Genomic DNA, 27,135 nt, shown 5'->3' on the forward strand with positions numbered 1-27,135 from the left:
CCAAGCTCGAGGATTGTGAGCTTCCCCATTGCCGCACCGGTACCGGACCGGTACTAAGACTGTCCCGCTACCCCTTTCCTCTTCAGAGACTAGAATTGGGAGGATCCTCGTGTCCTGCCCCCACTGTACCGTATCGCCTTGCCTCAAGATTCGTATATAAAGTGTGTTGAACTCATCCTTGTGTGGTGTCCAACTGTGGGGGGGAAGTTACTCGTCTGTACGATCGCCGGAGACGGCCCTCACCGGAGGCCTCTCCCCCTGTACTCGGCCGACCCTCCGGGTCTCCGTCTAACATTGGTGGCCAGCGGCGCGATCCGAGCCAACGCATAATCGTACAGAGAGTGACTCACCCCACGACACACAACCACCATGACAACAAAAGAGAGCGGAACAACGGAAAAATTCCAGATGGAAAAACTAGAGGAATACAGCCACAGGGAACTAAAACAATTCTGCATAGAACTGGGCATTGCTACCACAGGACTGAGCACGAAAGAGGACTTCAAACACGCCCTGGAATCTTGGGCAGAGACGGGTACGGCCGTACCCCAAAACCAAAGCCCAGAAACAACCGAAACAAGCACCGCGCCGACAGAAGAAAGAAGATCGGGTCTCTGACCAGAGGAGGCCCGAGAACGAGAGAAGAGCAGGCTCCACGAATTGGAGCTAGCTCGACTTCGCTTGGATGGAGAACTCAAATTGGCACCCCATCCCCCGGGCGGATGAGCTGATTGACCGCATGGGGGCCGTCCGCTACCTGAGCATCTTCGCTGACTACAGCCGGGAATTCATAGTGCAGACAGACGCCTCAGATCATGGGATTGGGGCCGTCCTCTCTCAACTCAACACCGAGGGAGTCGATCAGCCAGTGGCCTTCATCAGCCGACGCCTGCTGGCCCGAGAACAGCGCTGGAGCACCATCGAGCACGAGGCCTTCGCTGTGGTATGGGCCCTCAAGAAGCTCCGGCCCTATCTCTTCGTTACCCACTTCCGGGTGCAAACAGATCACCGAACCCTGCAATGGCTGATGCAGATGCGGGGGGAGAACCCAAAACTGTTGCGATGGTCCATCTCCCTGCAGGGGATGGATTTCACTGTGGAGCATCGTCCAGGCCAGGACCACGCCAACGCAGACGGCCTGTCACGCTTCTTCCGCCTCGGCGAGGAGAGTACCCAAGAGGATGGGTGACTCTCCCTGCCTTCAGCTGGGGGGGACGCATGTTGGACAGGCCTCGTGGAAGGCCCGCTCCCTCCCCGCATGACGGAGTCTGGACCCCTGCTCTCCCTGTATCCCCGACAAGAACCATCCCGGCAACCCGCCGGGGCAACCTACGACCCGTCCACAACGGAACTCCAGCCCCCGAACATCCCAGTATCGGCTGGCCTGGACCCCCGTCAGCACCACTGCCCCGGCCCAGCCCCCATCTTTGGACACTACATAACAAGGCCGCGTGGCCTCGGCTCGACCCCAACCCTGGGCCTGGCCAGGCCCCGACATCGAGGCACCACCATCCACCCAGGAGGTGAAGAGACCACTTGGCAGATCAATGGGAGAAGGAGTGTCAATGGCTCCCCTCCGCCAGGTGTCGATCGCCCCCGGCCTCCCCGGGCGCTGGCTCCACCCCCCTGCTGGGTGTCTGGACTCCCTCATCCCGGACCTCCCGACCTCCAAGTGCGAGGGTCCGGACATCAAAGGAGACCAGACCTATAACTGGGGCAGCTCCAGAGCAGGAAATCAGTTGTATCTTGGAGTCGAGAGACACCGTGAAGAACTCATCCTTGGAGGCCTGCTGGCGCTGCCGCGGCCCTTTCTTGTGAACCATCTCCAAAGCCTGCTGGCGCTGCCGCGGCCCTTTCTTGTGAACCATCTCCGAAGCCTGCTGGCGCTGCAGCGGCCCTCTTCCACGTGAACTATCGTCTTGGCCTGCTGGCGCTGCCGCAGCCGTTCTCATCGTGCACCATCTCCGTAGCCTGCTGGCGCTGCCGCGGCCTTCCTCGTTGTGAACACTCGTCCTAGCCTGCTGGCGCTGCCGCGGCCCTCCTCGCTGTGAACCATCGTCCTAGCCTCCTGGCGCTGCCGCGGCCCTCATCACCCTGAACCATCTTCGTAGCCTGCTGGCGCTGCCGCAGCCCTCCTTGCTGTGAACCATCGACCTAGCCTGCTGGCGCTGCCGCAGCCCATCTGTGCGGACCCCCAAGCGCTGGGATTGTGAGCTTCCCCATTGCCGCACCGGTACCGGACCGGTACTAAGACTGTCCCGCTACCCCTTTCCTCTTCAGAGACTAGAATTGGGAGGATCCTCGTGTCCTGCCCCCACTGTACCGTATCACCTTGCCTCAAGATTCGTATATAAAGTATGTTGAACTCATCCTTGTGTGGTGTCAATCTGTGGGAGGGAAGTTACTCGTCTGTACGATCGCCGGAGACGGCCCTCACCGGAGGCCTCTCCCCTGTACTCGGCCGACCCTCCGGGTCTCCGTCTAACAGGTATGACCCTTATCAATGTGCATCGGACATGGTGCCTCATTTCCAGGTAAGGTACTGAATTGACAACTCTTCTTTGTGAATGACCGGAACTGTCTGGTGCAACCTGGAGTAACGCACCCAAGAGGCTGTGCCTCATTTATAGGGAGATACTGAATTTGCTACTCTTCATTGTGTGTGACCGGAAATGTCTGGTGCAACTTTGGGTGGGACTCTAATCGACGTGTGCCTGACAGTGTGCCTCCTTTTTCTGAGAGACCCCCGCTTCATTCCCCATTCATTGATTGCTCCTTTTGGGTCCTCAGTGCAGCGGGCCAACTGCCCCCTCCCTACCCAGCCACTGACGACATTGTGTGCCAGGTAGCATGGCCCAGATTGGGCCAGGGTGGCAAAAGTGATTGACTGGGCCGAATGAACACTTCCGAGAGCGATCGGAAGAGGGTAAAGAGACTGCATGCCCCCCATGATTCACAGAACTGGGCTAGTGCCGGGTGGCACATTGTAGAAACCTTTTATCGCCCTCAGCTCACTTCTGCTGTGCATCTTGTGGGTGAACTTACCTGGTGGTAATCAACCCCATATTTAATGACTGCCTCCTAATTAATCCTGCTACCTATGCCCACCTTCTTCTCTGGGACCCTAAATGTGACTGGCCGCAATCTGACTAGTATCAGAGGAGAGGGCTGATAATCCCCACACAGTAGGTATAGGGTAGTCTGGGTGAGCTAGAGAGAGGCTTAGGCCACAGGGTCTGCAGAGTGCGATCTATTGCCCCCCCCAGATATCATTAGCACCACGTAACGGTGTTAAGTGCCTATGCGTGTGAGTGCGTTCCCTACAGACCTGCCTTATATCTATTGCACGTGTATCAGCGCGGAGTGTGAGAGCGCGAGCGCCTGTCAGCCTGCCGACCGGCCACCGGGATCCATTACACCACTTGGTGATATTGTTTGACACATTAATTCCTTGCCAAAAAAATACTACATTTGACATTGTTCTACCCGTGCAGCCTCAGCCCACGGTGCTGCTTAAAAGTGTTGTAATTCCTTGTATCCATATATTTTTGAAATTGTTATGATCTGCAGTGCACCTTATAACTGTATGGTATTGAATTGTAATGATTGCCAGGATAGGCCTAGGTTTGACAACGTTTTGCACCGCATAAGTGTGCTGTAGGTTAAAGTAGAATCTTATCTAAGTGTGCTTCGTTCTATTAGCATTTTAACAAGGTTGGAGTCTAGTACTTTTAGTAATATTTTCAGGTGTGATTTCTGTCCATTATGACGCTCAGTGTATTTATTGTATGCGAGTCCTGTGCCAATGCTTTACATATTGGCTCTGTGATAAGCCTGACTGCTCAGTGTCAAGCTGCCCATGGGTGAACGCAGGTTATACAGTGAGTGTAATCGCCCACCCATGACAGGAGTGGTAGGTTCTGCCTGGCTAAGACTTCCTCAGCCAACCAGAAAGTGCGAGTTCCAACAGTGGTGTACATATGTTTCCAAATTACAATAAGTAAAAAAAAAAAATGAAGGCATGAATGAATGAAAGAAAGAAGAGTTTGGCCCACCATCCTTGGCACATAAGTGGACTACTTAAAAATGTTGTTGATCACAGTGAAGAGTCATTAGCCGAAGTGGGCTAACCCGCTGCCCAATGTTGTATGCTTTGGTTAGCAGAAACAAAATGTTTTAATGTAGCAGAACAGACCAATGGATGAATATGGCTGAGTGCCTGTATTCATACATGTATGCGTGTATGTTAGTATGATTAAAAAAAAGATAAGCAGGCGAATCTGCAAAAACGTGTCTAAGCCAGAACTAAAAATGACTACATTGGAACCATGGTGTAGAAGTATTGCGGGGTATTGTTCTTCTTCTGGGTTGCCCTTTGGTTTGCCTGACACCACCCCTGCAAACCCTGGTCTCAGTGGTCATGAAGGCAGCGTAGTGCTCTATGAGATATGTCTACTTTCTATAGTGTCCATTTCTTGCCCTTCCAAGGGTGCTTCAACCTCAAGTAGTAAATTATTGAGTTATTCCCTCCTTTTTATTTGTGGTACTACAGGAGATCCTTCTTTCCTTCTCCCCCCCCCCCGTTCACATTTCTTTCTTTTTTCTCCTCCCTTTCTTTCTGGTTTTCGCTTTCTCCCTTTTCTCGTTTCTCTTCCTCTAATTCCATTGTATTTATAAAAAGTGATACCTTTGATTTCTATTTTGGCATCTAAGATATCAGTCTTTTCTTTTTTATCTCTTTTACAATTCATATATGAAATACTTGACTGAATGTAAGAGTCATATTTGTATTTTTTTTATTGATCTCTTGTATTTCTTCTTTCATTCATTGTATCGCTTTTTGTTTGTATTTAACTTTTTATATGCTTCTTTGCAAAACTAATAAAATGATTGAACAAAAAAAAGTAGTAAATTGTTGAGGAACTAACGGGGGAAGCACCTAAATGTCTGAAATCTGTGGGATCAAATGCTATGTGATGTAATTTCTGATACCCCTGGTATTATGGTAAATGGATGTCCATACCCGCTATTGTCATGCGTACTAAAAATAAAACTAATGGGGGGGGGGGGCATGGTGTTGTACAAACCTGAACAGTTGTAAGCATTGCTTCATCCAGAGCCCCTGAAAAACTTATGATCACCATGACATTTTCTCTGATAAATCTTCAGAGGTTCAGAAGGGATGGAGGAATTCTGGATAACATTCATCCCACACAAGATATTTGCTAAATAACAGGCTCTAGCTAAATAACTTGTCCAACGAGTAGCTTGTGCACTCCAGGTAGATCTCCATCTACCTATAAGTAGCTCTCCTGTGTGCAGCTCAGATAATAAATTAGAAGCTTTTGTTTTGTCGAATTAATATATGTATACCAAAAACGTGAAGTGTGTCCTCAAGGCGGAAATATGTGTATTTTCATAACTCATATAAGTTCACATGTTTGAAGATAATTGCTGCATTTCAAAAATATTTTCAAAGTTTATATTTGAGTGATAAAATAGGTGGCATTGGGGTGACATTCATATTATCTTGGTGCAGGGGTATGCAGCTATTGCTGGTATGTCTTAACCATGTAGAGGCATTCGAAATTGACAACGTTTCCCCCCGTATTAAAGCCGGCCTGGTGCCCTGAGGATGTCACTGCTGGTAATTGTGCATATGATGACTGCTAATAAAACCTAGTCTATGTAGTCACTATCACAATATTAATATGTTTAGAGGCTCGGGCTGATTTTCATTGAACATAAGTAGCTCTAGTCACAGGAAAGGTTGGAGACACCTGCTCTAGGGACTTCTTAAGGAACGCGGATGTCTAAATATGTAACTAACAACCTAAAGACTGTCAGCAACACAGAGGCAGAAACACTGATGGATGATGGGAATGCCACCAATATTGTTATGGTAATGTTATTACCGAATCATTGTAGCGCCACTAAGTCCCTAAGGAAATATGAATGAGGACCTTAGTTCACTGCTCTTTCTGTGTCCCACACTCTATATTACTCCCCTGTCTTTCCCCGGTCCTTCCGCATTCTTCTTTTCATTCTGGACTGGCCATACCGGGCATGGGGCATTTCCCCAGGAGGCCGGTTTTACAGTGGTGGGGCCGGTTTTGCTACTGGTGGCCGGTTTGGCAGGGCTGCTGCAATATCGCCCCCCCAGTAACAACAGTGCTTCACACTTGAAGCAGCCCCCCTTCCCCTGGGGGGGAGGGGGGCTGGTCTGACGAAATTGCCAGGCTGCTTTGAGTTCCAAGTCCGGCCCTGAGCACACGGTTCGTCTGCTTGAGAACACGCCCACCCATCTTCCACTCTTTGGCCCTTGACTGCACACTGATGGGAAATTGTTCAGGTTATTACCGCTCACTTTGTGTAAAGTGGTAAATAACTTGCTAAACCGTTGTTTCCGTTAGTTTTTCTGCATTTAAAGGTCGTGTTTTTTAGCACCATCTTTTTATTGGTTTTAATGGGCTGGGCTTTCCTGCGTATTACTTGTGCGGTATTACATCATATGTAATATGGTAATACCACATTGCTTTTAAATAGTAAAAACGTGTTAAATGTGCGAAATACGCCCGCCATTCATTTAACACGAATTCTTAAACGTCCAATGTTCTCTCAATGAATGGTCTTGTGTGAAGAAAATTGGCCTCCTTCAGATACAACGTGCCCCTCGCTGTCAGCGCCGCGCGCGCACTGTAGAATCATCTCCCTCTGGCGGTGGCTGCGCGAGCCAAGGCGGACCGCGTTGATGTCTCTCCCGGCCCCAAAAGAAGAGCGCGTGTTTATCTGTGCAGCTGGAAGGGCTGGGAAGGCTTCTGGGTCGTTCATAGAATGGAGAGCCCAGCCCACATCTTTCATTATGAGGCCCGAACAACTTCCTGTATGTGAAGGCATGAATATTTGCCAGTGTGAGTGTGAATGCGCAGATATACGCCTTTTGGTGTTGGTCGAGATGTGTGCCTGTTTGTGTAGGCACAGATGCGAGTCTGTTTGTGTACGCACAGATGTGTGCCTGTTTGTGTAGGCACAGATGCGAGTCTGTTTGTGTACGCACAGATGTGTGCCTGTTTGTGTCACATATATATGTGTGTGAGCCTGTTTGGGTGGGCACAGATATGTGTGCACCTGTTTGTGTAGGCACAGGTGTGGGCCTGTTTGTGTATGCGCAGATATGTGTGTGACTGTTTGCGGAGGCAGAGAGGTGTGCCTGTTTGTGTAGGCAGAGATGTGTGCCTGTTTGTGTAGGCAGAGATGTGTGCCTGTTTGTGTAGGCACAGATGAGTGCCTGTTTGTGTAGGCACTTATGTGTGCCTGTTTGTGTAGGCACAGATGCGAGTCTGGTTGTGTAGGCACAGATGAGTGCATGTTTGTGTAGGCACTTGTGTGTGCCTGTTTGTGTAGGCACAGATGCGAGTCTGGTTGTGTAGGCACAGATGGATGCCTGTTTGTGTAGGCACAGATATGTGCCTGCCTGCGAAGACCTAGATATGTGCATTGCCTGTAAGTCCCAGATCTGTGTCTGTATGTTAAATTCCAGCTATGTGCCTGTACGTGTAATCCCAGATACGTACTTGAATGTGATGTTCTGGATATATCCCTGTATTGAAGGCTGACATATACCTGGAGAAGACCCAGCTATGTGCCTGCACGCAAATTCGTGGATGTGTATCTACATGTGAAGTCATGGATATGTCCCTGTATGTGAGAATCCTGATGCCCCCCCCCAGGCCGGTATTACTATCACTTGGCTCACATCCTTCCTCACTGACCACCAGTAGATCACCTCCTTGCCTCCCTTGCTACCCACACCTAAAAACATGCGGCATGGCAACCCACGGGCACTAATCCCAGTCCCACTGATGTTCAGCCTCTACATGCAAACCCAGCCAACATACTTCAACACCTAGAGACCCCTTTCTGCATGTGCCCGATGTCACCCAAATCATATTTGGTTTGTTCTATGTAAGGAACTCTCTGTCTAGGAACAGAACGCCCTGTGCTTGACACGCTGCCTGGCTACAACAGGCCGGTGGATGTCTGCACACTCTTTAGAAAGTAACCCAGCCAAAAAAGAAGTGAAACTTACTCCTAATACCTCTTCCTTCTTCAAAGCCGTCGGGCCTGGTGTCAAATAACCCCCTCCTTCCCCCGCTAAAACACTGTGCGGCCTAGTATCCCCGCAGACTCGCATCGAACACTAGAAGCTCAAGTGACACAAGTGTTTGATATGTGTTACTGTCACCATAAGATCCTATGGAACTATCAGCCACACTTATGAAGCCATTTTGAGGTCGCAAATGGCCGTTTCGCAAAATCGGCCCATTTGCAAACACAAAAAAGGCTTTCCCATGTATCAAACCCAAATTGCGATTCAGTAACCTGTTACCGAATCTCAATTTGGGTTCGCGATTCGGTATTAGGAAGGGGTGTGTTTAGGGTGTCCCTTCCTAATACTGAATCGCATCGGTATGTATGAATGTTTTGGGGTCGAAATGTGTGCTCAAAACATTTGCATTTTACCACCTACTTCAAGTAGGTGGTAACCCATTTTCAAATAGGAAGAGCTCCTCAAGGGACCCCTTCGTGAATGTTTGTAAAAACATTTTTTAAGAGCAGGCAGTGGTCGCACTCTTATCGTGATGGGGCATTTTCATCTGCAACAGCTAAGCTGTGGAAATCAGTCCTAGCTACTGCACTTGTAAATTGACTTTATATAGAGCTGACTACCCCTGAAGAGGCGCTGACATGCTTTGCAGTGATTATCAAGCCACTTCATAACCCAAGCTTAGAGTTAAATATGTAGCAGAAGAGTAAAATGTCCTTCCTTTTTCATTGTGGATAAGTTAGAAGATGCTTGTCAAGTTTTTGCTTTTTAGATTTCATGCAGTTGCTATAATGTTTTGAAAGGAATAGATTAACTAAAGTGAATTAGCAATGGGAATATCTGAGATGTTAATGGGAGTTGTGGAAACGTGCTGCATATCTGTTAGAACTTTCATTTATTACATTTGAGAAAATTAAACAAACTGGTTGTTTAACCAGTAACTGCCCCACCACTCCCCCCTCTAGTTGATATGTTATCCTCTCAGCAGGCACCAAGATAACATAATATGTTCCTGTTTATGAAGGTTTGGCCATGGGCCAGTATGTGAATTCCTGGATAAGTGCCTGTATGCATATTTCTGGATATGTGTCTATTATGTGAAGTCAGGGATATGTTCCTGGATTTGAAAGCCTGCACGTTTGTAAGAGAACTCCAGGGTATGTGCCTGTATGTGAAGTTCTGTATATGTTACTGTACTTCATGTCAAGATATGTGCCTGTGTGAGACGTTCCGGCTAGGTGGGTGCATGTGAATTCCCGGTCATGTGTATTTGCATTAGGATGGGAACACAGCTTTTTCAAGGCACTCAAGTGTTACAGCCAAACCCTCAACAATCCCTCAGGTGATCCAAAAGGTCTCCGAAGAAGCCTCCAACACCGCAATATGCAACCAACAAAATCTCACACAGCACCAACAGAACCTCACACAACCACTAGCAAAGCCTTCCACAGTCATTAACAGACCCTCACACAGCCACCAACAGGCGCGGTGCGTCCATTGGGGCGTAGGGGCGTAGCCCCACTAAGCCCCCTGGACCCACCGCGTCGTCACTAAAAAGCAAATGCAAATATTTTTTAAAATCGCGCTACCTGCCGGCCGGGAATCCGGGAGACACCCGACTTTTCCGGAGTGCGGGGGGGGGGGTAGGATGGACCTGCTGCAGCTGCGCGAGTGGGTTTTTGGGCACAAACATGCCCGCGCATGCGCAGATTGTTTCCCTGTGAATTTGCCCTTAGAGAGAGGACCAGGGGGCGGGCCGCAGCACCCGGGGTTGCACAGGGCGACTGGGCGAGCAGTCATGGTGCCCCCCCAGACCATCCTGGCGCTGCATACCGCGCCAGGATTGGCTGGTCAATACATAGCCCAGGTACATAAACCCCTGTCTGGGGGGGCAGAGCTCTCTCCCTCCCTCGTACTGCGGCCTCTGGTTGTTAAGACTCCTTCATTTCCAGAGCCAATGTACATGGGGTGCTGTTAATAAAGACGACAGGGCAAAAAGATGAAAAACTAAACTTGACATATATTGTAGTAAAATCATCCACTTTTTAAAAGACTGTCCCATGAAACCTGAAATCCAAATTAAAAGTTATACAAGTGAAAGTCAGTACGTGGAAAAAGAGAAGACCTATTAATGATTGAGGCCACACTTTCAAGTTCTCTTTATGTAGTGTCCCGGATCTTCTTGACCAAAATAGTGCAAAAAGCACAGTGGCATTTGTTTTTGTTTATAGAGTTAGTTTGCAGAAAGGGCAAATAGTAAGATTCAGTCAATGATTGAATCTGGGGCTTCTGGTAATTTTGTTGATGCTCATTTTACTAAAACTATGGGAATAGCTATTGAAAAAAAAACAGTTCCAACGCTAGATTGAACACTTGGTGGGTAAGAATTGACATGTGGAGGTGTTTGGACAACAGGACGCAGGGATCATTTGAGATCTAATTGATGCCTTAACTTTGCTGTCGGCCATTAATGCTGCCACTGTGTGGATGGGTGGGTGGATGATGGATGGATGGGTGGATGCATGAATGAATGATGTATGGATGCAGGATGGGTGGGTGGATGGATGGGTGGGTGCATGAATGATGTATGGATGGATGCATGGATGCATGCATGATGGGTGGATGCATGATGGATGGATGGGTGGATGCATGAATGAATGATGTATGGATGCAGGATGGGTGGGTGGATGGATGGGTGGGTGCATGAATGATGGATGGATGCATGGATGCATGCATGATGGGTGGATGCATGATGGATGGATGGGTGGATGCATGAATGAATGATGTATGGATGCAGGATGGGTGGGTGGGTGGATGGATGGGTGGATGCATGAATGATGTATGGATGGATGCATGGATGCATGCATGATGGGTGGATGCATGATGGATGGATGGGTGGATGCATGAATGAATGATGTATGGATGCAGGATGGGTGGGTGGATGGATGGGTGGATGCATGAATGATGTATGGATGGATGCATGGATGCATGCATGATGGGTGGATGCATGATGGATGGATGGGTGGATGCATGAATGAATGATGTATGGATGCAGGATGGGTGGATGGATGGGTGGATGCATGAATGATGTATGGATGGATGCAAGGTGGTTCGGGCTCGCTCGCTGCAATATGCAAATTAGTTTACGCTCACCACTTTCAAATGTCACCAGCCGCCCCTGGCCACCAACATACTGTGATATAGAACTAACAGCCACTAACACTATCGCACAGCTACCAATACACCCTGGAATAGGCTCTACACTAAGTACCTCACTTCCTCTAAAGGCGCAAACACAACCCACAATAGACCCACACAGTCTCAACAGACTCACACATCTCCCTAATGTATGCAACAGATCCTTGTACAGCAGCTACCTGAAGACCTTTTCAACAAATTCAGCACACCCAAACAACAACCCTAAAGAACCATAGCATAGCTGCGGGAAGAGCGTTTCATAGCGCCCAACAGATCTGTGTGGAATCCCCACTAAAGGCCCTGACAGCTCCCACGACACCTTCACACAGACACCAATAGACCCCCACTAAGACCTCCAGCATGGATCCTACAATCATATAGTTGCAAAAGTCTGAATGCAATCCATCAGATGGTATTTATGTAGCTCAAACGAAGCCAGGGGGGAAAGGAGCCCTGTACGTCAGGTGGGGAGGAAAGGAATTGGGCAGAGGACAGCGGGGAATCATTTGGCATTATGTACAATAGTATAAGTGATTTCTTTAGCAGGGATTGAGGAACCATCATGGTCATCATCTAAGGTCCGTGAGATCTTCCATGAAGTAATGGCTCAAAACCTCCCGAAACTCTAGACAATCTGAACAGAGGTAGGATTGGCTCCTGTTTTTTTCTCCTTTTCTGCACTTATTGGTTTTGAGCCCTCCCCGATCTTTGCTCCTTTGACCGGCTGCAAGACAAGACTAGTTTTCAGTGTGGTGTGTTGGTGCCCAGATCCTTGTTGTCTGTGGGTGAAGCAGCTACATGAGATGATTCAGTTGGGTAGCAACCAGTTGTGGTCTGCTTGGTGGGCATGATATGGTCCTAGTTCTTCAGTACTTTGATAAAGTCAGGTTGTGGCATGTGGGACACCTTTTAGGGAGGAGTGGGTGGAGATACGCACTAGGGGAATAGGGGAAGATGGACTGGAACTGCACACAACATTCATCATATGCTAACAAGCAGTGTTGGACAAGTGTACAGGCGAACTATGCAGTGCCAGAAGGGCTGCTCTGACATGAAGGTGGGCATACCGCTATTTTGGTTTGGTTGTGGGCTTGTTTTATGGTCTGGTGGGCAGGTTTTTACTCTTGAATTCCCTGATATTGCCACAAACATCGCCTGAAGCAAGCACAAATGCATGCAACTTCCCATACTTTGCAAAGAAAACCACATAGTGTGTCTTTGCAAGTTAAAAAATGTCCAGATGCACAAATGTAGACCACTTTTATTTAGCTCTCTGATTCACTAAGGGAGATCACTTTGTTTTGGTGTCACTGCCTATTTTCTGTCTCAGTCCAACCCTGCTTACAAATATCTCAAACATAACATGCACTTTTTCAACAAATATTACACAGCCACAAACACACCACAGGAAAGTCCCCAACAGACTCTTACACAGCTCCCAACAGATCATCGCACAGCAACAACCAGTAGATCATCGCAAAACATGGAACAAATGCTCACAAAACACCTCAGGCATACCATGAAATACCCCCAAAAATGATACACTGCCACAAATACGCCGTAGCAATCTCTCCAAAGGATCCTTGCACAAACACCTCCAAAGGACCCCGCAAAACACCCAACCAATGCTCATAAAGGTCAGAAACATCCCTTGTAATAGCCCAACAAACATCACACAGTCACCAACAGACCCCAGTGAAGTCCCCAAAACACTCTCCAATAAATAGTCCCCAAAAAACTCCTCACACAACTCCCAAACACACCCTGGAATGGCAGCCATGAAGTGACTTTCGCAAAACCCACAACAGATTTGAATATATGCATAAAATTACCATAAAAGAGCCATCAACCCACCATTACTAAGTGCCAACAGACCCCTACAAAGTTACAAACGGACTCCCACACAGTCCCAAGTGCACCCGCCACCAACCGAGGCTATGCCAGAAACACAACAAATAAAACCAGCAAAATCACCACAGAATCTAATTTCACCCCCAACACATGTCCATGTGCAGATACAGACAACTGATGCTCGCACGGGTTCTACAGAACACTTACAGAGGCCCCAACAGACCCTTGCACAGCCATCAAGCCTTGCAAGAAGTCCCCAGCTAACCTGCACTCAAGTCCCAACAGCACGAGACAGCCACTCCCACAACTTTCAACAGACGCCCAGGCAGCTCCCAAAAGATCCTCACTCAACCCTTAACAGGCCAACACCCACAAAAACAAATAACCTTTTTGGATAACATCTTTCCTGTTTTTCGCCATATGCGAGTCGTGTACAGTTGTGCTTTAAAGGGTTAAACGAGTCTGTTTTCTATGTCAAATGTCAGTAGGAATCAATGACATTCCTGCTGAATGACAGCAAAGATAAGCATCTCTTTTGAGCAGAGGGTGAATGCTGGGACCTGTCTGTACACGCCAGCGTCTGGTGCAACTTCTCTCTAATGACATATGAAGACGTGTAAACTGTCCTCATTACTCTGAGAAAACTGCGTGTTTTGGTTTAGAGAGAGGGCGTACTGGGAAGACGTCTGTGCGGATGCCGACTTCTGCAGAGGGCTTTGTGCGCCCGCAAGTCACAGGTTTCGACCACAGCGAGATAGATCAGGGTATTAAAGGGCCTACTGCAGAAATCCATATGCAACCTGGATGACAAGTGTCAGGGCAACAATCATTCAGCCTTTCATCCTTCCGAGATCGATCAAATAAGTACTGTTATACTGCATAACCGCATCGTGTGCTATTTACAGTGCCTTGAATCAACAGAGCTACTGAAATATACATTCTTATTGGTGCATTAACCCAGTCGTAAATTTAGACCAACCCCTCCTCCCCCCAGCACAAAAAAAACGTAGGGTCCTTCAACGTAGCCTCGCAGTCCAAGAAGCTTTTCTTATGATATGGATGAGCATTGCGGGGGGAGGGGCGTAGATAAGGGATTTCGAGTAAGTGAAACCATCTCAGCCTATATGCTGTGCCTTCAAAGCATATGAAACTAATATGAATCGACAATAAAGGCGGCATGTCGTCGGCCCTGTGACAAATGCACAATTAAACAATGGCTTGAAATGATATCCTATAGGCGTGTGTTTCAAGAATGTGGTCGTTGACAAGGCAGACACAAGAAAAATAAATATACAAAAACATGGATGCATTTCCCTGGACATTCCACACAAGAAAAACCCTTGTTAACAGGTTATTAACATGATAACCTCCCCGCGTCTCTTTTATTCACAAACAGTTACAAACGGAATCAGAGGTGTGCATTCTTCCTGAAACACATTGCATGTACCTCCAAAATAAGCCTTAATTTGATTGGGTCTCTGTTAGGCACTCAAAAAAAAATCTCAAAAGATCGTCAAAAACCACATATGTTTCTCTATAGAGTAAGTTGGCAATGTAAGCAAGTCATTATTTTGTTCGTTATCAAGGTGCTTTAAATAAAATTGCAATGTGACACCCCCCACAACCCAGAAATAAGAAGAACCGTAAATGTCATGCAGTGAATGCACACTTTCCAAATCTGCATTTTTTGACTAGTTCACGCCACGCTTTAACAAGAGGGTGTTGACTGCATTAAGCAGCACACATCGAAGTGACAAACTGGCATTTCAATATTGTTTATGTACAGGAAGGGGGGCCTTCCTGTACATAAACAATCTTTCTACTGCACGCAGACACCCTTGTACTATGGTGCAAAGGTGCCTGGGTTGGCGCTACCCTGCTAAGTGTAGCACCAGCGAAGGGGGAAACTTAAGGCTGCCCCATGTTGTTGTAAATATGGTACAACCTTGCGTTGCTTAAAGTGGAGGAGCGAGGAGTTAAGCCATGATGGCTAACACCTCCCTCCGCCACTTCTTTTGCACATATCCCTCTAAGTGGCGTGCCGCAGCCAGGCACATATGGCAGCACGCCACTTCGGTGAGGTGTTTCGATGCGTTCTTTTCAGCATCTCACTGGGAACGTGAGGCGGGGCTTGTAAACAAACCAGAGCAGAGGTGCTGGACTGGTTGATGCAGGACGCCGAGGCCGACAGAAGGGTGAGCGCTAAGGACCGGGTGGCGACCGAGTGGTGGGCCGAGCGACGTTTGACCCCTGTGGCTCTTCGAGTTTCGTTAAGTGTGCCCGCAAACCACAAGTGAGTCCACAAGCTGCGACGCCTGTGAAGAAACTCAGCAGAAAAGCTCCTGACAAATTTGTGGCTCACTCTGCCATACCCCGGGCCTCAGTTCTGATTGCGGTGCAGCTCGTGGGTGGATTGATGGAGAGCTCTAGGCAAGGCTTCTCCAACGAGTAGCTCATGAGCTACTGGTAGCTCTCCAGTTAATAACTTTATCCAGCGCTTTGGCCTGTATGTATAGAGAACGGAACGCACCTTGATTCTGTACTGACTTTGCACCGCCTGCAGAGTCTTGCCTCACTCCGCCGTGTTTCAAAGTTGTGCCGTGTGTGTGTAGCTACGACCTGCCACCGCTGCCATCACCGCCACAGACCAGCATCCCCGAAGCTCACTGGAGGCAGAGAAGTGTGGGAGGTGTCCCGGCTTTGGTCAATCACACCACCGGCTACAGTTCCACGAGCTCCCCCGAAAACCCACCACGAGCCAGCACTCTTAGAGCTCACCCAGTAGGTGGCCACAAGGAGTCGCAGGAACTGCTGTAGGCCTCAGGAGCCTGTAGGGTGCAACCAGCAAGGCAAATAGCGGTTAGCCGCCATTTCGCAAAAGAGTTAATAAGGCAAGGAGGCACTGAGGGTGTGCGACCTCCTATGTGAGTAGTGTGCCCATGCCTCTACCCTCATTCTCATTGGTACCCCACGGGGCAAGCAGCTCCCCGATCGGGAGGTAAGGCAGTGCTACATACACACGCCTTCCAAATTCTAAAATCTTACAGAGCAGTATCTCAAGCACTCTGAGAACCCAGCAAACAAGCATCAAACAACCTCTTGGCATCACGCTGAAAAGGTAAATTTTGCCCCAGGAAAAAAACAATGAACCCTCAGACGACTTCCTCCTTCCATCTCTGGTACCTCCCTCCCAGAAGTCTATGTTTGGCTCTACTTTACTTTAAAAAATCAAGAAAACAAGACCAGATGAGCATAATCAAGAAGCCATACCCACTGCCCAATCAACGTACAACAACATCTGACCCAAACACACCCCAGGGGTTGACCAACATGTTTTCTAAAAGGACTCAGGCACAAGGAGCCTAATTGCCACCAAATGGGCTGATTAATGAATTTTGTTTAAAGGTGCCCCATAAAGAACTTCATCCACCAACCTCATTGGGCTCATGGGAGTTTAACAAGCCATCAGTGTCTTCATATACTCTAGAGCCATCGGTTAGAGGGCCAAAATCCTGCTGATCAAATTCCTGCCCAGGGCTACAATGGGGAGTTCAGTGCAGTGAGGAGAGCCCTCCATCTGATCTTCCATCAGGCTTCCACAGAAATGCCCTGGAGAGTGCAGCCACAGAGGGAGACCATTATCTCACAAATCAGTCGGGCATAGACATTTGGGGACTGGAAAGAGAAGTTCTGCCTAGCGAATAGCGCCCATGTATGGATATGGTGACCACGCAAGTGCATGTTAGTGAGACTGCCCCTCTTTCACGGACAAAGTCACAGAAAACTGAGTTATTAAAAAACGTCTCAGAGGCCAACTCCACTCAATCTCCCTAAAAATAGTCTAGAAGGGAAAGAATATCCGATCAGGATCTAGGAAACCTATCTGACCGCTTCCATGCCACACTGAAAGCCCAAATTGAAGCATCACTGGCACAAACCTCAGTATTTATAAATAAGCAGAAACGCAGAACCATCAGGCCTACACAATTAAGGGCACCAGTCTCTCCCCTTATAGGGCTGCCCAGACCCTCTCTGGCCTTCATCAGTATTAAGCAAGACTAGATGGAGCTCCAGATAGACCTAAGTCAACCCATTGCCTCAAGCTTAATGGATTTGGGACTCAGGCTAAGCTCATTGGAAAATCTCCTTGGGCAGGCAGTGGCAGACCGACTCTGTTCATGTTCCCCACTGATCAATAATCTAATTATCTGCCTGAACTACTATGGACCCTTGTGGAAAGTATTAAGAGTTCGATCTGCGCCTCTGGAAAAAACACAAGTAATCCGCCTTCTAACAGAATTTCCACAGTCGAACTAAGTGATATCAACGACAATCCTTACCTGATGTATCAATATCGGCCTCACCAGGGACAGAACATGGGCCTTAACCTAAAAGAAAAACCAGCCCACTTGCAACTTTATCATCACTATCGATTCGCCATCCCCTAACTCATCGAATGGGAGCGCACAAGTCCAACCTCTTGAACCATTGGCACCACCAGGCACCTCAAATACCCTTATTCTCTCGATAAGGGTGAAAAAGAAATTGAAAAAAACATTCAAAAAACCAGCGCCTCATGAAACAGAGATCTCTGATTGCAGGGGCTACCTCCATTTCTCACAAGGACCATGGTGATGGGTCGTCTAAGCCTTTTCCTATATTCAATCAGCACCTAAAGCAAGTATGGGGCACATGGAAGGCTTAAACCCACCAAGCTGCTTGCAAGACCTACCGAGAAATCACACCCATCTAGAGACGCACCAGATGGACTACCAAAAGTAGTAGCAGCTCCAGTCTCTGTTACCAGTCCTTAAAACAAACCAAAAGTGACTGCCCAAGGGATCAACATGGCACAGGCACCAATGGTCTGTACTTATGCATCAGGGGTCACACTGACGACCATATTTGAACCTGAGCCATCAATGGTAAAAAAGGAAAGCCAGGATATTAAGTGGCACATCAGAAACAATGGAAACCAATGCCCCCAGACATAGGGCAGGTCGGATCGTGCACAGAGGCCGTTCCCATGAGCTCAATTTTTGTACCAATTAAAGCCACAGGGGCCACACATGGAACCAATGGGGCGCAGTCACTTAATGGGCAGGGGCTCAGGGCTCCTTTATTGACAAATGCTCCCAAGGCAAAAATGGCAGAATCAAGTACTAATGCAACCCCTTTTTGCACTAATTTAGCCAACAGATACTCTCTTACTAAAGGCCCTCCTGGCCTGGCAAGCAGCAGCCATAATACCTTGTGGCCCTGTGCTACTTTACCCAGCAATCTAGCTCAAGCAAGTATACCGCGTGTTGAAAGATAACTTGAAACAGGTCCACCTAATCAGTGGGTCGACCCCACACCCGGTAGCAGGAGAGACTATGACAACCATCCACAATCAACATCAAAACCAGCTGTCTAATGTTTGGAGGCAAACTGGGATGATAATCAGACACATACAACAAGACCAATCACCCAATAACTGGAGTCAAAGTGGTCCAATAAACAGGCTCTCAACTAGTCAACTGAGCCGCGCCCTAATTGCACTTAGCCCTTCATCTTTCCAGCTTAAAATGGGACGGGAGCCTCAATCCAGGAGACCAGAAGAAGCCATACACGCAGGCACCACAGACCAGTTTGAATTGCCATTTATTCCTCACTACACCCCAAAGGGTACTCATGATATATTAAATAGAGGCAATTTGTTACACCTGTTCCAACACATTTCAGGACTGAAGGATCTGACATCAGTGGAACTAACTTCTGTAAAGTGTATTCAGATCCCGGAAAAAGAAGCCTCGGACGCCACAATAGCCACATGGAAAAGAGCTGGCCTCAGAGACACCATCCTGGGGAATTGAGTTGTTAAAGCTTCATCCACCCGCATATCCTCACTTTTTCTGCCTCAGGAGCCCTCTATGCTGCACAGAAGTGACTTGTGAGGGGCGTAGAGCACTACCCGCGGCTGGCTTTCAAGTGCGTCCAAAGCTGCAAACTCTCTACAAGTATTATGTGCTAATAATCAAAGAAACGCAAGACACATGACAAGAAGTCAAAACGACGGGTGGAACCAGTTGCACGACCTACATTCCAAGCCACCATCCACCAGGCGGCCTTCAATCTCAGAAACCCACAAAGGAGCGGAAGTTTATAATCACATTGTGGAATGTGGCAGGTCTGAGTTCAATTTTGACAAGTTCATCCACAGTGGCATTCTTGCATTAAAGCGACATCATCTGCCTACAGGAAACATGGGCGGTAACCCCAACTGTTTTACGCGGCTTCTATGCGCTTTTTAAGCCAGCAAAATGCACCAATTTATTTGGCTGGCCATCGGGAGGTCTCTCAATCTTCATTAAGTAAACCAGCAAGACTCAAGTTATGCCCCTTAATCAAAACTCCCCGGCGTTGCAAGCAGCAATAATCTCAGGGTTAACAATGTGTCATAATAAGACTCCCTTGCTCCTGAGAAACTGCTACCATAATGCACAGAAAACACAAAAACCAAGAGCAATTGACGACCTCTGCAATTGACTAGAAGCCATTCCTCTGGATTATGCCTCAAATGAAGTCCTGCTCACAGGGGATTTTAACATCAGGGACCTGGGAAACACCAGCATCGCTTTTTGAAAAGCCAAGGAACAGGAAAAAATGAATGATCTTTTGAGTACCTTCTAATTAATTCCTCCTGAGCAAGTGTAAAAGGCTCAAGACCCCCCCATCACCAGCTCCTCTGTACTTTAAAAAAAATCTCAATAATTGGCTACATCTTCCTGTCTAAATATTTTGCGAATCGTCTTACTAACCTCGAGATTCTTAATAGGTGTGAAAGCGACCATAACCCCCTGCTTTAACTGTGGACTGAGGAGTTCCTACGGCAGGCAAACATTGCGTAGTGGTCACCTCTACATGTGTGGAAGCAACAAAGTTATTCAAGATGATCAAATGGAGGGCCACTGAGACCTATATGGTGCCTAAGTGGCTACGCATGGTGATTATGAACTCCAATGCTACTCCGGGAATCATGCTAAATGAGTGGGGAAGATTGACCAAGGAGCTGATGGACTCTTTACTAGCAACTGGAGGTCGCAAGCAACCCTCAATAGAAATAGGGATGGTGCCGTTCAACCAGCCGTATAACAAGACCATTGTCATTGCACAGAGAGAGTTAAGAAGGTCCTTACACAACCACAAGCTCAACCCAACCATCAAAACAGTCACGGCTATCACTAAATCGCACAGTATAGGAAGTGAAGAAAGCCTCAGAAGAAAACGCGTGGTTAAACATACATCAAATGCTCCAAGAAAGAAGTCTAGCTCACTCTAGGGACTACATCAGGCTTCTCCAACGAGTAGCCCGTGAGCTACTGGTAGCTCTCCAGCTACCTGTGAGTAGCTCTCCTGTGTGTTGTCCAGCCTACTAAATTAGAAGCTTTAGTTTGGTTGAATTAATGTCATACCTGCCACCTTACAACATATTTTCAATGTGTGAGGCGGCAGGGCCTTGGAGGGGGAAGGGCCTGGTGCTGAGAGTGCAGAGGCACTCTGACCCTCGCCAAGTCCCCTACCCACTCCTCTTTAAACAAAAAGAAACAAAGGGTCATCAAGGCTGTCCCAGATGTTCTGGGGTGTTTTCACACTCTTTATGAACATTGGCTGGTTAGTGCCTCTAAAAATGAGCTGGAAATACACTGTTTACAGGGGTTTTCAGCTAGTTTTCCCTACCACTGTGTGATTTCAGCTCCTCCCTGGGGGACGTGTGAAGGTAGCCAAAATCTTGTGACACACGATGGCAACCTGTGAGTTGACAGGTCTGTAATATATGTATCGAACCCAAAACAATTTCCCTTTTGTGCCTCCTATCAATGTCCAGGATCTATCATTAATCAATCAGAATGCACTTGAAGAAAGAACTTAAACTATCTCGGCTCTTCCAGAAATAATTACCATTTCCTATAGTGAAAAATATATTTATTTAACTTATTTAAATGAAATGTATTCACAGTGTATGAATCAAAGAAAAAATCTAAAACCATCAAGTGCTTAAATTAACAAATATCACCTATATATGAAAATGTAAAAAGGTCTCTAAAATAAACCACCTTTATCTAATGGGCACCTCTTATAATTCATACACCCTCAACATTTTGAATATATACAATAAAAAGTAGCTCAAGTTGCACAAATATTGTTTCTTAGCAAGTCGTTTAGAGAAATCCTGTGAGATACTGTCATCAAGGCTGTCCCCGATGTTCTGGGCTGTTTTCACACCTTTTGTGCACATCGGCTGGTTACTGCCTTCAAAAACAAGCTGGAAATCCACTGTTTACAGTGGTTTTTAGCTCGTTTTCCCAACCACAGTATAATTTCAAGTCCTCCCTGGGGCACTGTGTGAATGGAGCCTAAATCGTGTGACACACAGTGGCACCATGTGAGTTGGCAATATATGTATATCAAAATTGAAAAGTGTGTATTTCATATGAAAATTTATGTATTTTCAAAACCCATAATTTTCAAAATCTATTTAAATCTGGTATCTGAATGATAAATATGAGATATAAAATGATAGACTTATTACTAATGTTATTACCTGGGGAACAACCTTTACAACGAAGGTTTTACAACGCGGTACTGTTACCACGCAACTTTTACAACGCAAGCGTTACAACGACTTGCGCTGGGGGGCGCTCCAGGATAGTAAATAGTTTAATTTACTATCCAACTCCTTCCCTACTATCCATGGGGACTGGAGCTGGAATAGTAAATTAAAATATTTACTATCCAGCACCCCCCAACGCAAGTCGTTGTAACGACTTGCGCTGTAAAAGTTGCGTAGTAACGGCACGCGTTGTAAAGGTACGCGTTGTAATGTCGTACATCCTTATTACCTTGGTACCAGGGGGCATTGCATCTGTGGCTGTTATGTATTGCCCTTGTAGAGGCATTCCAAATTGCATTACTGCTGGCAATCCTACACTGAGGAGATCATGGCTGGTAACCCACTAATATACTCTTATCTGATGTGTTCCAAACTAATATTATTAGTAGCTCGGAAGGATTTTCATTGAGCATAAGTAGCTCTTGTAATTGAAAGGTTGGAGACCCCTGGACTACATTAACAAACTTACAGCCCCAAATTCAACTAGGGAAAACGGAGTTTCGGAAAGAACCTGGGTGAGCCATGTAACAGGGCTATACTCTAGCCATCCAGCTGAGCCAGACTACATGCACAAACTGGAGCCGTAGACCAGTCCACAGTAAACCAACAGGATCTAACCATTCCGGCCAAGGCTTGCAAAATCATTAAGGCAATGAAAAAGGACGGGGCACCTGGGACCTAACGGCCTTCCCGATGAAATCTTTAAATGCTCATCGGAGGACAGGGCAAAGGTTATAACTCCTCTTTTTAATCAAGCTTTCCTCTCAGCCCAAGTTTTAGACACATGGAGGGGCTCCACCCTGTACCCTATATTTGAGAAAGGGCACCCAACAAAGCCATCTATTGCTTGTTAGCCCTATAAGATCTAGAGGCCAAAGCGTATGCTTGATTACTGCTCAAACAGCTAGAGGCTTGGGTTCGGGACAATGATGTTCTTCAATTCTTCCAGACTGACTTTCGTGCAGCAGCGTCCACTATTGGTAACAAGCAACATCGGAGAATCGAACTAGAAAGGGTATAAAAGAGAAGGCAAGAAACCCAAATAACGACGAGCCCGAAAGCTACACATAGAAAGAAAAGATAGAAGGAAACAAAACATAAGTTGGGAGTGCTGAGAGATAAAGGGCATGAATTTTGAGTGTCCAGAATCTAGTTCTAAGCACATCGGACGTACTATAGTATCAGTTATTATTCTTGTATATGATCATTATTTTTGGTTTGGTTATTATTCCTGTACATGATTATTGAATTTAGCTCCCCTTAAGTCATTATGCTCCATCGTCTAGCACATTCTTCGTTCACCCAGGTGTGCAAATGATCTGTTAGAAGTTTAAAATTTGATTCAATGCCTTTTAGACTCCCCATTTGAAATAAATATAAATAAATCACCGCCACACTTGCCGTACAGAGCCATTGAGCAGCCCACAGAAACCAGCTACCACTTCTTTGCTACTTTCTCGATTACAGCGCTGCTTTCGATAAGATGGGCTACCTAAGCTATGGAGGAAACTACCAATGTGGGGCATTCCCTCAAATATCTTAGGGGCTATAATTTCTCTTTAATCAGACACATGGGTCCACGTGAGAACTGGGCCACAAACGGTCACCTCCAAAATTACCACCCAAGGCGGTCTGAAGCAAGGCTGCATCCTCGCTCTCGTGCCCTTTAACACATTAGATCTGGGCAAAGCTCTGGCGACCAACTGTGCCATCCTTCCACGACTAGGCCATTCGACTCTACACATTCTTCAATATGCAGATGATATTGTAATAATAGATAACACAAAAGTGTGCTTACATCGAGCACTGTGCAGTCTTCATACATATAATGAAAATAAATTTCTCATGATTAAGCAGGATAAGATCAAATTCGTAATCTTCGGCCGTCGTGAGAACAAGAAAAGTCTTTCAAGGCATATGGGGACCAAGATCATTAAAACGGCCCAATATATCACTACTTGGGGGTTAAGTTTACAGAGACTTTCCAACCCTCGGACCAAAAAGGCTAGCAAAAAAAGAAAGCTGCAGTCATCACTTACTGTCTCGCCTGCCTCAATAAGAAACTAAAAAGTCCCTCTGCTTCAATAATTCTCAAAGTCATAAAGGCACCCCGCCACCCAGCACTACAATACGGGCACCTTGCTTTCCCAGGCACCTGTTCTGTCAGTCTAGAGCATGTGCAGTGCTCAGGTCATAAGAAAGTATTTCAATCGCCCAGGCATCTCCGCAGATCTAGAATCCGCCTGGAATTTAGCCTATCAAACCAAATGCTAACCTGATGGCTGACACCTTGAAATACTATATACGTATATTGAAAACACCAGGAAACTCACTCATGGCCTGTCTGAGAGACACATCCGAGAGCCCAGAGAAACTGTGGCATCATCAATTACAGAAGGCAATTTCATCTTTCCAACCTGAAGCACCAACACTCAACTCCATCTCCTTTTGACCTGGAAAATGTCAGTCAGTAGGCAGTTGTGTTTAAGTTAATTTCAGCAAGACACTGCTCCCCCGAAGTCCTCAGATAGCCTGCTCTCCTAAACACTTCATATCTGGTGGGGAGACCCCAGCCTTACCTTCAGATGCCATCAGCAGCCGAGTGTGCAGAGATATTATGTATATGCGATTGCTTGGTTTACCAGTAGCGGACTTTAGCTTGGCATGGGCCAACCCAGGAAAGGAGGCGGCATGCAGACTAATCAATTTCAATCGCCAATCATGGCTGCCCCTCCGGTGCTGCTGCCCCGCTCTCGACGTCACTAGGAGGTGGCCCTACTAAATCCAATTTTCCTGACGAAGGGGGCCTACACTTGTCTGGAGACCACTTGGGTATGTTTTTGCCAATCTGACGTAAGATCTTTATCAAGGTGTGGGAAATACCTCAAAGACCTTAGAGTTCGACTTATTGTCATCTCGTTAACTAATCTCAAAAACGTATAACTGATTATTGCGAATAGACACCTGGAAGCACCTAGCCGCATGGCAAATGGCATACAGCCCACTTAATGCATGCAGCACTTTCTAATTATTACTTAGGCTTAAGACCAGTATCTTGTACTACTACACTTTCACTACTCTGGGTTTTATCTCTGCTTGTTTTAGCTCTTAGTATTTTATAATATTTTATTCTATCCGATGGCATTCCTTGGCTGTCTGAGTTGCACTCAGTTCAAGAAATAATGTTATTGGTAGTGTTTAATGTATTCTTTCAGTAGAACTGGACTATGATGGCTGTCGTTTTCCATAATGATATGTACAAAAATTGTTATGGGTTTTATTAACTAAAAAATAAATTTGATATTGAGATACTTTAAAGCCAGGGAGCACTAACAAACACTCTTTAATATTCCGAGCAACATATACTAAATGGTGTATTGGCAATTAAACACCAGATGCCATAGTTACACAACTCATTGGTACCCCTTAAATCACTCGCATAGGAAACTATCGACTGCAGGTTACACAAGCAATCCATAATGTTGTTTTAATGGACCTGCTACTTACAAACAAAATTCCACCAGAAACCAGAAACCCACTGAGTTACCTTATGCGAATAGGGCAGGAAATACACGGAACTGACATTCTAACACGCACAGCTCTCTGCTGGAGGGATTATAACCTCTGCACACGAGGCGGCTTACATGTTAATGCCCGCGCACGCACACACCCGACCTCTGCAGCAGGAAAAACGGCTCCTGCCCCTGTGAGCCACCTCAGATGCATTGACACCTATAGTCACAGCCGCGCCAGCATTAACACATCACGTTGAGAGGTCTGGGAGATGCAGATTAAAAATAAACCACAGCCACACGCACTCATCAATCCGTGGACCCTTCTTGGGATCGGAAACTGCGGGTTACACCAAGATCTGGTATAGAGTTTTAGTACGCCGTGGGTCGCATAGCGAATACGATCTGATTAAACACACTTCGGTTAGAACCTGCAACTCACACATGGATGGCTAAAGAAGGTATGTCAGAAAACAATTAATTCCAGCCCTCCCCACCGAGCTAAGGGGAAATCAGAAGCCTTGCCTGCAAGTTAAGTGCGGGTCTCTGCCGCATAGAAGCTGCCCGCGCCCCCCAGCTGTTTCACTTTGCTGGAACTTGGATGTTATACAGACGTGTAGAGCTGCTGCATCCCCCCCGAGGGGTCCGCCAGGTAACTCACCTGAGATCTGCGACTGGGGCACCCCGACGGTGCCGAACCCCGCGGCGCTATAGACCAGCCGGATCTCGGCGCAGCTCCGGGGTTTGCCCCCGCCGGTCCCGTCGCTCCACGCCGAGGCCAGCAGCAGCCAGAGGACCCAGAGCCCCTCGGACACCGCCATCCCGCCGCTGCCTCCGGGCGCCCACCGCCTAGAGCATCCTCCAGAGGGACCGCGCCGGCCTCCAGTCCAGATCCGGGCTGCAGGTGAGGCGGACCGGCGCTGAAGGAGGGACGCGATCCCGAGGTGTCCCGAGCGGCGATACAAGCCAAAGGAGGCCCTCAAGGTGCGTGTCCAATCGGCAGAGAGTCCCGGTGTATGCGCCCAGGTTGGACAGACGGTGGACACCGGGGCGGGTCTGCAGGTGCAGCCCTGGCAGCTGGTGCAGGCGCCTCCGACTCCTGCGTGGATGAGACTGCCGGCAGCTGCAGGGGCTCTGCGCCCGGGGTGCAGTGTCCGCGCGGGTGGTGGCGGCAGACCGGTCCCGGTGCCTCTCCTCCGCTCTCCTCTCGGGGCAGCGCCGCCGCTCTCTCTGAGGCTGGCAGAGCCAGCGGGCTCCTGGCGGCGGCCGCCGATTGGCCGCCGAGCGCGCGTCCCCATTGGCCGCCGTTTATTCCCACTCATCAAGTGGAGCCCGGAATGCGGTGCTTTCTTCACCGCCTCACAGTGTATTTCCGATTTTGAGCATTGTTTTTCCTCGACACTCATGGTGTGTTTTTTAAGCGGGTGTTGCTCTTGATAATAAAGGTGTGCCCAGGTCATAGAGAGCTGCTTGTAAGACTCTGGTGACAGACCCACGCTGCAAGTAACAATTTTTAATGCAGGGAAACAGGAAACAGTTCAGGGGGTGTGTATATATATATATATATATATATATATCAACACAGTTGCAGGTTTTGCCCAAAGCGGAGAGACCACAAGAGGTTTCAATTCAGCTTGTATTCCTTTAATGTCAGCTGGCCAGCAGGCTCTACAGCAGTAAAAGATCCCAAAGTAAATAATTTCGCCAGACGCGTTTCGGGACACACAAAGTCCTTTCATCAGTGGCTTTGGTTTAAAAGGGGAAACAGGAAGCACGTTTTTCTACGCACCAAATCAATTAACAAACACCTGCCT

General features: G+C 47.4%; 1 protein-coding gene across 1 annotated transcript in view; it reads right to left on the reverse strand.

The window, feature by feature from the left end:
- The window catches only part of GPC1 (glypican 1), a 415,429-nt gene extending 388,866 nt beyond the window's left edge, over positions 1-26,563 (reverse strand). Inside the window, exon 1 of the mRNA XM_086943806.1 lies at positions 25,983-26,563. Within this exon, the coding sequence (XP_086799932.1) occupies positions 25,983-26,142 (160 nt within the window). The 5' untranslated portion in view covers positions 26,143-26,563. The remainder of the gene's footprint in view (positions 1-25,982) is intronic.
- Positions 26,564-27,135: the final 572 nt, after the last annotated feature.

Source organism: Lissotriton vulgaris, chromosome 11 (assembly GCF_964263255.1).
Source record: "Lissotriton vulgaris chromosome 11, aLisVul1.2, whole genome shotgun sequence".
NCBI classification, from domain to species: Eukaryota; Metazoa; Chordata; class Amphibia; order Caudata; family Salamandridae; genus Lissotriton; species Lissotriton vulgaris.